The sequence below is a fragment of the Pieris rapae genome, chromosome 16, assembly GCF_905147795.1.
Source record: "Pieris rapae chromosome 16, ilPieRapa1.1, whole genome shotgun sequence".
NCBI classification, from domain to species: domain Eukaryota; kingdom Metazoa; phylum Arthropoda; class Insecta; order Lepidoptera; family Pieridae; genus Pieris; species Pieris rapae.
The window spans coordinates 6,622,070-6,635,662 of NC_059524.1; the positions used below are offsets into that span (position 1 = coordinate 6,622,070).

The 13,593-nt window shown below is 32.0% G+C and overlaps 1 protein-coding gene across 1 annotated transcript; it reads left to right on the top strand.

The window, feature by feature from the left end:
• Positions 1-960: 960 nt before the first annotated feature.
• LOC110998658 (chitin deacetylase 1) lies at positions 961-8,697 on the top strand. Its single transcript, XM_022267400.2, has 5 exons — positions 961-1,090; positions 5,403-5,563; positions 5,926-6,175; positions 7,063-7,384; positions 7,564-8,697. Exons 1-5 carry the CDS (start codon positions 1,039-1,041, stop codon positions 8,390-8,392), a joined length of 1,614 nt encoding a protein of 537 aa, XP_022123092.1. The 5' UTR covers positions 961-1,038; the 3' UTR covers positions 8,393-8,697.
• The last annotated feature ends 4,896 nt before the right edge of the window (positions 8,698-13,593 follow it).

Below are 13,593 nucleotides of genomic sequence, written 5' to 3' on the forward strand. Positions count from 1 at the left end.
TCAGGTTCTAATAACTAGAATGATAATTTTTAAATAAGTAGCTACTATTTTGTTTTGGTTCGCTCGCTTGTTTTATGGTTAAACATAATGCCCAACCCTTTGCTAGTTCATTTCCTCAATATTCTAAGACTGATTCATCAAACAATGCTGAATTATTTCATACTTCAAGCATTTAAACTATTTAACAATTTATCTGAATTTCATTCGATTTTTTAACATTGCAGTAGATTTTAAATCTTCTAAATTTTATCTGAAGACCTTATCACATATTGTTAGGTAATTAGAAATATACTTCAAATCGTTTTCAACTAAAATATAGAGAAAAGTAAATTTGTGAAAGCGGTAATAATACGTGTTAAATAGTACGTACACAAACTAAATAAAAGTTTAACTTAACCAATACGTATGTGGTAATTACAATGTATTTTCAGTAAAACTACATCAATCCTACATGGTATTCGAATAAACTTATATATATAAGTGCTTCATAAACATCTGGCAAGAAGGCAATTAATATTTAAGCTTATTAACGTTACTTAATAGCAATACAAAAATTTCACTTCATCGGTGCATTGTTTTCCAGTACGAAGTTATGGTGAAAATTAAAAATTGTATGTGAAAAATCTATATCGGTTTAGAATCTACTAAATAAACGTCAGAACTTAATAATCATATTATTTAAGCTTCTTTTATATAGGTTTATTCTAACATATGAAATATTTATGGACTTTCGGATCTGTAGCAATTTATTGTTAAGTAAAGATATTCATACATTAATTGTGATTTGTGCATTCATTGTTCTTATTTTATTTAAGACATATACAAAATTGTCATATTATGAAAGATTATTTTTATTACTTTTTCGAATATTTGGCACCGTAAGCTAAATAGGATCCAGGAGATGCAGCTTGCAGGTGATTCACAGCTGATGGGAGCAGATCGGCAGAAGTAGTGTGGGCGAGAGGGGCGGGCGGAGCGCTTATTGAGGCCACTATTTAATCGCCGCTCGGCCGCGTAACGACCTGTTGTGATCCCGTCATGGCGCGCTACGCCCGTATCGCTTTGGTCGCGTGTCTGTTTTTCGCCTGCGGTGAGTCCTATATTATATTCCCCAGATCCAGTCTATTTCGCGACGTCATGGAAAGTAAACAGTGTTACGTCAATGTGTGGCCTAGTGAAGTGATTCCCACGTCGCGAGATAGACCGCTATTTAATTAGTTCCCGAATAATTGCAAATCGTGATCGCCTTGCATCAATTGACTTAAGAATGTAATAAGTTGCAGGCCTTTCAAGGACAACTACACGATACTACACTGACAACTATCGAACCTTATTATGCATGTGCCGGTATATGTTGAACTTTAACGTAAAATAATTAAATTGATAAGGTAGTCTATAATTACTGTACATTTTTGAATTATAACATTAGTTAACCAACGTTACAGACACGTAATATAGCCAGGCTAACTTTATTTTAATTTAGAGTACCATCAACTGTCACAACGGGATTAAAACCCATTTATATATTATATAGTTATCACGAATACAATTTCTAGTAATTCGTTTTATAACAAACAAATGTTTGGCACTTACTGGTATTGCTACGAGAACTTTCACATTCGATGTGTTGCGTTGTGGTTGCGCCTGTGCTGACGTCACGCGCGTTGAACAGTGGCTTTAAGGCATGTTGCATTACTATAAAAAGGTTTATTATGCTCAATATCCAACTGCGGAGATGCCTTTACTATAAATACACATTGAAGTCACTTTACCATAATTGACAAAGCTTTTTTAAGCTAAATTGAAGGGCAAAGGTCAAGGAGATCACCGTTTCTAATCATCTTCTACATTCAATACTTTATACATACAATAAATAACATGTTATTTCATCTATTCTTTGATGTAGCCATTGATTTTGATCTTTAAATACGCGCGTCTAGAACGTGAAGGTGGACGAAAATAATTGCAAAGTAACTTTCTTCTTTTAAATTACCTTATTTTTATATACAGATCTTTAATAATACTTATAAAAGTAATCTTTGATTGATATTGAAATTCAGTCACTACGTCAGACACAATTCATAACTTTATATTTTTTTAAATATGTATATTTTGTAACCACTCTACAGAAGTAGCAAATAAAAAATAATTAATGATCTCTTTCAGTATGTATTTTAAAGCTTAGTTTGCTCTTAAACGCCATATAATCTAGTGTTTTGAATGAATAAAATGAATTAATGAAATTTCTAAGCAAACATTGCTTACTCAAGTCTTTTTTGCCCATGAACCATAAAAAACAAAACAGTTTACGTTTTACTAAGGACATGTACAGAATATATTCTCGTTAAACTTCAAAACAAGTAAAGAAATACTACATAATATATTTTCCCTTTATGTTTTGACTTCATAATATGTATTGTGAATTGCGATTATCGGCTAACTCCTTCAGTATAACCTCATTGTGGTATCGTGGGAAGGTGTATTTTACAGTCACGCCAGGTAGCCTAGTCGATATCACGTTACATCAATACTAATGAGTACATATTAACATAAACATATTTAGAATATCACATCTATTTTACTCTTGATTAAACAAGAATATTTGTTTATCAATTTAATAATAATAATTCAGCGGCGATATGATAATTCTCGGCCACAGATTGCAAAATTGTTCCCAAACCAACAAAGGATACCTTTCTATAAATTGAATATAAAACTTTGTTAAAACTTGCATCTTGGTTGTATAGAAAATCTATAGGTAATTTCAAGGAATTATTTACAAAACACATTCAAAACGTGTTAGTAATATATAACATGTCAAAATTAGCATTGCATAATTTATGTTTTTGTCAGTATAATTAATAATGTTTTCTCTAATCGTGTGGTAATTATACAATCAAAGGCCATAGGCCATGCATAACAAATTGAAAAGTTCCGCCAAGTCTAAGATGATTATTATTTTAATTGAAAACACAAATAATTTATAAGTTTTCCTTCAGCTTGATACTGATTGATGCATTTTGATGGATTCTTTATGTGTTCTCTTATAGATGTTAATAAACGATGCAAGTTCAAAAAATTAGTACCTACTTGACCTAAAAGTACTTACTACTTACCTTAACGCGTGTTGATTAGCATTTGTTTAGTCCCTCGTTATTACCGTTAATTACCCATAAGTGTACTGTTATGTGTAAGATTTTGGACTTTGAACTAAGGTATACATAAATAAAATTTCCCGTTAATAAACGAATAGAATCCATACATGGAAAGTCGTGTTTGGTACATTTTGATGAGTTCAATTTGTATGCAAGTAGCGCACACAGGGGCGACGGCCGGACCTTGCATTTCTATATATTCACATACCAGTAACTTTTGTAATTTAGAAAAACTTCGGTTATAACTTGGCTATTAAGTTTGCTACAACACTTCAACCCAGTTCATACATCTCGTATTATAATATTGACATTTGTTCTAAAGCACGCTATAGAAACATTCTACATACAAAAGACATCAACGCGCGAAATCACATGGCACACTTTTTGCGTTTCGTTATGAAATAATGTTATACATATATAAACCGCTATTGATATTTAGGATAAGAAGTTACTCTTGTAATATTCTGTCACCCAAACACGTGGTAATTCATGGGTGGATCCGGGTCAAAGAGGACAAGTTTCTTTATCGTTCCGGTGACAACTTTTTTATTGCGACATGTATAATTCATTCGATACCTAAACTCGAGTAATCAATATTAACATTCTTATGTCCAAATAGACACACTTAAATCGAATTAACGAACTGCTGAAGATTGAAATATATGTATTTCTTGAACAGTACTTTCTGGTATTTTTTTTTAACTCTCGAAGCAAGCTTTTTAAAGTCACTCCTAACCTAGCTGCATATCTGCACTAGAGTTTTGACAGTAAAAAAATAAGTATAATAGCATATACCTATTTTTTTTTATTGTCAAAACTTTAACAGTACTATACTAGTTTATTAGTTATAAAAAATAATATAATTATAATAAAAAATAATAATTTTGACACTAATCAAAATGATATGAAAAAAATATACTTAGATATTTTACAGCTATAAAAGTGAAACCACATACAAAAACTAGTAAGTTATATAACATATCATCAAATTGATTTTGTTATTCAATCAAGATGTTTATATATTTCAATCAGAATAGATTTAGACATTTAAATTCAAGACCTAAATAACACTGTTATGAAATTCCTTTAAACCAGTTATTTCTGTTTTTGGTATTGTAAATGTAGCACGTTATTTGAATACGTAAATTATATAACTCAAACATAGTTTAAATAAAATTATTGATGTATTTATTTTTTTTTTTTAAATCAGTTTTTATTCATCATAAATAACGGAAACTTAAGAAAATTATTCAATAGTATCGCAGTTATGTATAAATATGTGCTAGCTGTCGATGTGCACCTACTTCCTGTTTTTTCTTACATATTTACAAGGTTCTCTATAATAATTGTAGAAGTTAAACAGGAAATTAATCATAACCAGTTAAATGCCAACTATAGGAAAGTACGCGATATATTTTATTATAGCTATATATGTTTAAGTAATCAGAATAATTTATTTATTAATAAATAAAGTGAATAACTATTTCATTACACAAACATTATACGACAGACTGAGAATAATAGCTTACGCCTGTAGTGATAGTCTTCAGACCCCAATTAGGCTGCCACGACTCATGCCTTCTCGCTAGACCATTTATTAGATAACCGATTACTCGTTTCCTTATGTTACGTTCTCTGAACTCACGCATATATTTCGCACATCTATTCTGATATTCATTACTTAAGTGTGTCATGATCTTAATTGGACAAAATACGACCTAATGAATATTATAAAGCCATTTAATATTTATTACCGATTCTAAAAGAAACTAAAGCTATATTTTCCTCAATAATTGTTAGCGGTCAAGGAAATCCACTATTTTGTGACCTTTTCAAATTAGAATAATTTCGACAAACTTAACATCAAATACCATGCATAATTTGGTATAGTCTGAACTTAGACGTCCTTGTTGCTTGCTTAAGCGCTGCTGACATTTAAAACAGTCAAATGTCACATACGCTCACCCAACCTTTGACATTTTCAACGCGCGTGACATTTTACAACTAATCTAATAAAAAAATCGTAAATCTACCTAACTATGAAGATGTATTACGTGATGTTTTACCACACAGCACAACATAATGCTAGATACTAGTATTTGCTTTCCCAAGTGAGAGTCAAAGATGAAATAGAATGTACTTAACATGTTGTTAATGTTCAATTTTATTTTATTAAAAGATATTCGTACACATGACGATGCAAATGCATGTGTTGTGTTCAGAATAAACAATTATTTTTTTCTTTAGATTTTGCTACGGCTAACCGATGGCGACGGCAGGCCGAAGACACCAAGAAAGACGACAACCTGGAGGTTGAGCTATGCAAGGACAAGGACGCTGGCGAATGGTTCCGCCTGGTGGCCGGCGAGGGCGACAACTGTCGCGACGTCATACAATGTACTGCCTCGGTCAGTGAAATAGGCAATTACTACTTTTACAATTCTGTCTTGAATGTGCAGATATGGGATTTTTACCGTCACTATTAACTCTGTAATACTAGTACTGCCAATAGATATAATAATAGACGTCTCAATGATTAGATTGGTTAAACAATTTGAATGTAACGTTACTTTAAACTGTTACCTTTAATTGTACTTGATAAAAAGAGTAATAGACAGACACACTAGTTAATTTATTGTTAATAGACTCTTCTCTTTTTGAATATAAGCCATATTGAAAAATAAAAATCATCGATCTAGTTGCGCCTTTAAAATTATAAGGTTGGGATTTCCAGCCAAAAGTATGATGTAATTGTATGCAATTTTAACAGGGCATACAAGCAATTCGTTGTCCAGCCGGTTTGTTCTTCGACATTGAGAAGCAGACTTGTGATTGGAAAGACGCCGTCAAGAACTGCAAGCTAAAGAACAAAGAACGCAAGGTTAAACCTCTGCTTTACACCGACGAACCACTCTGTCAAGATGGTTTTTTGGCGTGTGGAGACTCAACTTGTATGGAGAGAGGTCTCTTCTGTAACGGAGAAAAAGATTGCATTGACGGATCCGATGAAAATTCATGTGGTATGTTTTCCTTTATAAATAATTTAAAATAAAACGAGTTTTTATTTTGGCTGATTTAATAGGTAAATATAACTTTGACGATTGCTGGACAATCACTTGGTCTAAAATAACTCAATGCTATAAAGTTATTAATAGTGTATAAAGGCTTGAATTTGTACGTTTTGTTTAGTCTATTCGAGTATACACGTTCTTGTTTGTTATTAGAAGGCCGAAAGTACATTTTTATTTAAAATTATATTACATTCATTACATTAACAATGCTTGCAAATATTACATTAAAATGTATATGTAAATCAAAGGTAAATTAGAAAATCTAAATTTGAAATATCGATATTTCCAATAATTATACGACGAAATTTTCTCTGAGTTGCGAAAAACAAGTGAACTTTACAGCCAAGTATGCATGCAACCAACTTAACCGGTTATTGTGCAATCAAATGAATTGTAATTCATTTGCTGACGCGTACAAAATATTTAATATATGATGTCTTCATTATTATATCATTGTAAGGGATTCTTCTGAGCGGCTATATTACGATAATATAGGTATTTTAACCTAGTTTGTAGTTGTATTATATTTACATAAACGTCACAAAGTGAAATCAAAGTACCCACCTGTCAACGTTGTTTGTGCCGAAAGATCGGCGAAAGTACCCATACTGGTTTATAGACTTGTACTTAATAGATTGCTTTCGCCTTAATATGTGAACGTTTGAAAACGAAGTCCCTACTCTTGCATTTACCTGTTAATTACTTCCGATAAAGATTTCAGAAAAAGCGAGAATCTATTCAGTAATCGAGCAAAATCGTATAGATTCTTGTTTTTATCTATTCATTTCAGGATACATGCACCTGAATTTTTTGCTATTTATGTTGTATTTTCGCAGATATTGACAACGACCCCAACAGGGCCCCACCGTGTGATAGCTCACAATGTATTTTGCCCGACTGCTTCTGTTCCGAAGACGGTACTGTGATCCCCGGAGATCTTCCAGCCAAAGATGTTCCCCAAATGATCACAATCACTTTCGACGACGCCATTAACAACAACAACATCGAATTGTACAAGGAAATATTCAATGGAAAACGCAAAAATCCAAACGGTTGCGACATCAAGGCCACATTCTTTGTTTCGCACAAGTACTCAAACTACTCCGCTGTGCAAGAAACTCATAAAAAGGGACACGAAATTGCCGTACACTCCATTACGTAAGTGTGATCGATTTTATATTGACTGACAGATTCAAATAAAATCTTGCAAAGTTAATTATTACACAAACAACCTTACATATTAACTGTGCCTTATTCGCATTTGTAATATTTAAAAGTTATGAAATATTCGTGGCAGGTTATTTCATGTGTAGATAACGTCATTCATTTGTCTGCAGGCACAACGATGATGAACAGTTCTGGAGCAACGCTACAGTTGATGACTGGGGCAGGGAAATGGCTGGTATGAGGGTCATTATTGAGAAATTCGCAAACATCACAGATAACAGTGTCGTCGGTGTACGAGCTCCTTACCTTCGTGTTGGTGGAAATAACCAGTTTACCATGATGGAAGAACAAGCCTTCTTATACGACAGTACTATTACAGCTCCCCTTTCTAATCCTCCTCTATGGCCTTACACTATGTACTTCCGTATGCCACACCGTTGCCATGGTAACCTCCAAAGTTGCCCAACTAGGAGCCATGCCGTTTGGGAAATGGTTATGAACGAGCTCGACAGACGTGAAGACCCCACAAACGATGAGTACTTGCCAGGTTGCGCTATGGTCGACTCGTGCTCAAACATTCTTACTGGAGACCAGTTCTACAACTTCCTTAACCACAACTTTGACCGGCACTACGACCAAAACAGGGCTCCCCTCGGTCTCTACTTCCACGCCGCGTGGCTGAGAAACAACCCTGAATTCTTGGAAGCTTTCTTGTACTGGATCGATGAAATTCTTTCGACACACAATGACGTGTACTTCACGACCATGACACAGGTAATTCAATGGGTCCAAAACCCACGTACCATTTCCGAGGCTAAAAACTTCGAGCCATGGAGGGAAAAGTGTGCGGTAGAAGGCCCGCCTGCCTGTTGGGTGCCCCACTCCTGCAAACTTACTTCCAAGGAGGTTCCCGGGGAAACTATCAACCTTCAGACCTGCCTGAGGTGTCCCGTCAACTACCCCTGGTTAAACGACCCCACGGGAGATGGTCGCTACTGAAGAGATCTCGCGCCTTAGGGGGTGCAAATTAGTCGCTATTTTAATCAAATGCAATTGACGAATTGCACGGACATATTATTCGAGGTCATGTATCAAATTGCTGCCAGAGTCGAATTTACTTTGAATTTATGTCCTTGTAATTAAAATGTACCGGGTCACAATCCCGCTCGTAGTCTAAGTACCTACCTAAATATTAAATGTAATATAGACTCACATGAATATTTAATAGATCTGTTTTAAAAATATGTGATTTTTCCTACTTTAAGTCTGTTGGATAAAATTTTAAATACAAATCATAAAAAATATTCAATGTTTTATTTTTTCACATCATTACACACCTTTTTTTGGAAATAAGCCAAACGACATGCCTTACATAATAAGCTAGAAGAAACGATAGCTTCACATTACAATGTATTAACAACATATACCCCCGCTACCCGCGCCACGCGTTTCCAAGAAATTGATGAATTTAATCGTCAACGCTCATATAGCCTTCCCTTTAAAAATTGTAATGTGAGAATAAACAATTATTTAAACATAAAGGTTTATTATTAATTTAATATGATTATTACAATCAAAACAGCGATAAATACACCGTCTAGATTCATTATATACACGTTAAGAATGAGGTTTTTTTTATAATTTATACAGTACAATAAATATGAAAAGTTACGTAAACTGTATATTTATTTTTCGATCTAGTTCTAAATTTATTACATTACCCCAATATAGCAATTTATTATAATTATGGTACTTTTAATACGACAGTAGAAGAAAATTAACGTTGTATTTCCACCACACATTTTAAATACATACGAAACCCTAACTTAAAACCGCAAAACTTAACAGCAAATTTATTTGTTCTTAAGTATTTAAAACTTATACTTACTTATGACATATGACTAATCCTTAACAATTATTGTTAATTAACACAATTCAGTTGTTAATCATAGAAACATCAAACAGCTATTTCGTTTTAATTCATAATAAGACAGCCAAAAAAATCCATAATAGGTTTCAGCCTTTTTCATTGAGTTATAAGAAATCCAACAAAGAGACAGAGTTGGCGTTATTGTTTTATCGATTTTTATTGATGACTGGATGATTTGATGGGGTTCTTAAAAAATGTTTACTAAATATAATAATGTTTGAAAGATTTAATTAAAATGCATATTAAAACTCCCTTGAGATGTCAGAATGAGTGATAAGGGACAAGTTGCCCTCATGACGTTATACGATACGATGCTTTTTGTCCATACGATGACAAATCAAATAATTTGATGTTAATTCTAAAAATATTTTCAATTTAAACCGTATATGTAAGCAATCTTTGTTATAAGATGATAGGAAATATTCGCAATATACCTAAACTACCTACTACGGAGGTGATTTTAACAGGTACTTTGAAAGTCTTTCAAAAACGAGGGCAGATGTTATCCCTGAGAATCAGAAACCATTCAAAAGGACGATTGACACATCTTGATATAAAACTAACGCAATCCAAAGACAAAACAATAGAAGTATGCGCTCACATCCACCCTCATCTCACGATGTCAGAGGTGGGCGGACGATGAGTTGCGCATTCACTACCATATGCATATACAAAACATTATAACTTTCCATTTTGCAATACTTGGTGTAAATTAAAACGAAAATACCTATCTGTATTGTTAGCATGCACCAAAATAAATAGAGAGTAGATATTTTTTCATACTGAATATAATAGCAAAAGCAATACAGCCTTTGATAGTGAAAGCAGTGAAAGTCAAACGCGTATGGCCTACGCAGAAATGTTGTTCTATCTTGCATTTCTTACATAAAATGTACCAAACCGACTTCAATTTTTATACTTAACTTTGATTGAATACTATCCAGATTGAGTATTTTCTGACTCAACCGAGTTGGCAATAAATATGTATGTAGCGGTTTACGTAAAGCTTAACAAATAATATTACGCATAAATTTTAAAGACATATTCTATTATTATAAATAAAATAAGGTAAACTAATGTAATTATTTTAAGTAATTAAGAATTAAGTTTGTTTATGGAAGAGCTGGGAACCCTAACACAGGTATTTTTTACTTAAAAGGGTTTCCAAATCTTTCACCTGGGAATGAAAATGTACCTACTTAAAATGAATAAACACTTTTTTGTATTATTATAGATATTAATTTATTTATTTTTAAGTAACAAGAATAATTATGCCATAAAGGGAAATAATTTTTAAACTTCTTCACTATGGTTAAAATATAAATGACATTTAAACAAAAAATTATTCGGTAGGGTAGTAATAAGTAAGGTCAATATTAATCTGAATATTTTCCTTATTGGAAAGGCGGACTTCGGAGAAATTTTTTTTAAGCTTTAAATATACGAAAAACTTTAAAACCTACTTAACATTTCTTAGAAAAAGTCTTAGTTTAGAATAAATATATATGTTATTAAATTTAAATGTGCTAACCCTCTTTATATCATTTATTTAAATAAAGAACCTCTTAACAATTATTTATGTATATCGATTACAATTGTTTAAAAATAATAATAATTATAAAGGTTTATAACACAATATTGAAAATAACTTATTGTATTGATTTATATCGAATGTTTTAATTACCAGCTAAGTTTTCTAAAAATAAATCCGTATTATTAATTGTTCAGCAAGTACGCAAACACATTAGATAGCAGTTAGCCTCATTAAATTAATAATACTACTTGGAAGTTGGAATTACCTAAGGTACATGCTAAGCTATACCGACAGTGAGATAGACGTAGGTATGCAGGCATTGTCGCAAGTGAAAGGAAATATCTTGAAGGATCCTTGACTCTTGCGCGCCTACTCGCCGTGTTGAGACGTCGTCGTACTTTGATGCTTACATACTGCGCATCTTAATTACACCGTCTTATCTTTGCTTATGCACACAACAAAAATATATCTTTTGTGCTCAAGGATTTCGTGATCCTTGTTAGAATGATTCATTTAAAACCTTGCTGTAGGAGAATGAATAAGCAGTTTGTAACAAAATATATTTCTAGATTTCTGTCAGAGTACCTTGTTAATTGAAATAGTTCTTTGGTAAAATTCAGTAAGGATAACCGCAAACATTGTTTAAATCTCATGAAAATTCATTAAAAAAGATTTTAATTGCACTTAAATTTTTATTTGTATTCGTGTGCATATTTCAGAGGCCAGTTAAACTGTCCAACTATTGCAAAAAATTCACTTCCGTCAATAAATTTGCATATATCTTAAAGATCTACTCTTCCGGATCGTACGCGCAATTCCTGATCTATCAACATCTATTGCCTTATACACATAAATCTTATTTCCTGTAAGTTTCATTTAAGATTTAACCTTTCCGCTGCGATTTTTTTCGTGACCTAATAGTTTACACTTTCACGCGATATGCTATTTTGTTGCGTAACATATTCGAAGATTTAACATTTAAACTATCGGTTGCTACTTTTTTATGCAGATATTACATGCATAGGTCTATATGGCCTGAATACTTGGCCTACATTATACTGTAGACACAACAAGATATAGGCACTATATATATTATATTTATGCGAATAATGTAGTGGTGCCGTGAAAAGTTACATTGATAAAAATATATACACAACATCAAATAAATCATACATACTTATTGATGATAACATGCCATAAGCCAATGTGTGTCATAAGGCACCCATAAAAAAATAAAAAACACTATTATTAAAAAATTTACTTAATAGGCCTTCTGTCTTGCCTGTGGACTATTTTAATTATAAACTAGCTAGCCGCGCGAACTTAGTTTCTCCTTAATGCCTAGTAACACACCAACATGGAACATTTTGCTACGCTACCCTCCTACCGTACTATAGTAACTATCAAATAAAAATAGGGGTTAACTGTAGAGGGGTGAAAATTAAGGATTGTATGTATTTTTATATGTTGCATCATACAAAAATAAAAAAATAAAAATTACGTAAAAAAATTTCTTGTGAGGTCTCATACCGCTTGGGGGTGTGCAAAATAGAGAAGCCGATTCTCAGACCTACTGAATATGCATATAAAATTTGATAAAAATCGATCAAGCCGTTTCGGAGGAGTATGGTAACTAACATTGTGACACGATAATTTTATATATAAGAATAAAAAGTGCGCTGAAAACCTTTTTTGTTTTTAAAATGTTGAAACAAATTGTTGCCCATATATTATTTGACATCAGTAAAATGTTTTTATTAGTTTACAAGCACTTTGATAGCGATTATAAAAGTCATAATTTAAATATCTGTTTTATTTTTTCTATTCAAAACAAATAAATAAATAGTTAATTAATTATTTAATCACACAATTTAGGTGACCTTTATTGGTCGACTAGGAGACAAACATATTTTATTACAAAGCTCTATTTTACGTTTTGCTACCTGTTTATATAATGTGTTAATAAAGTCTGTTTAATTTAAGATAAAAGGTTTAAAAAATGTAGAAATATTACCATTTATTTACAGTTTCAATGCTAATAAGAAGAGTATCGCGTTGATATCTTTTGTATCAGTCGTAATCTTTAAAGTATAATAACCATTAATTATTATTCTATTCACCCATGTATTGTGTATCAATAATAAAATGTATGTATGTGTTATACAGACATGTTTCTAAAATACTATAAAATAAATATTGTATTATAAAGAATATGTAAACACTAAGCTAACTTTTTATATATTGTATTTGAGTAAGAATCTATAGAGAGTCACAAATTAAAATCACCTATTTATCTAATCCAGGTACCTTAAAAAAAGAAGATTGCTCTCGTATGCTCTTTACCAAGCTTTTGAAAATGCTAAGAAACTAATATGACAAGACATTAGAATTCAAAAGTTACTACATTTCTATTCAGAGTGCATATGCAGAATGTATTACCGAAATGTCTAGTTGTCAACTTTCTGAGAATTTCCATAAATAAATAGTTGTTTTAACATATCCATGTTAAGTGCTCTTCTAGACACGCGGCTATTTTCATATTGTAATTGGGAATCGTTTAATACATGATATTAAAATAGGCACTAAAGAAATACATAAAATATAACCTTTAAAAAAAGTCTTAGCTAATAAAAAAATCATCTAAATATTATGAAATATTGTATAACATCTCGGAAATCATTTTTATAAATGTCATTCACTATATTTACAGAGAAAAACTAGATTATTATGCAAGCT

Coding starts and splice junctions, on each gene's coding strand:
- LOC110998658 (XM_022267400.2), top strand. CDS start 1,039: ATGGCGCGCTACGCCCGTATCGCTTTGGTCGCGTGTCTGTTTTTCGCC. Junction 1,091..5,402: donor GTGTCTGTTTTTCGCCTGCG/GTGAGTCCTATA, acceptor TTTTTTCTTTAG/ATTTTGCTACGGCTAACCGA. Junction 6,176..7,062: donor ATCCGATGAAAATTCATGTG/GTATGTTTTCCT, acceptor GTATTTTCGCAG/ATATTGACAACGACCCCAAC.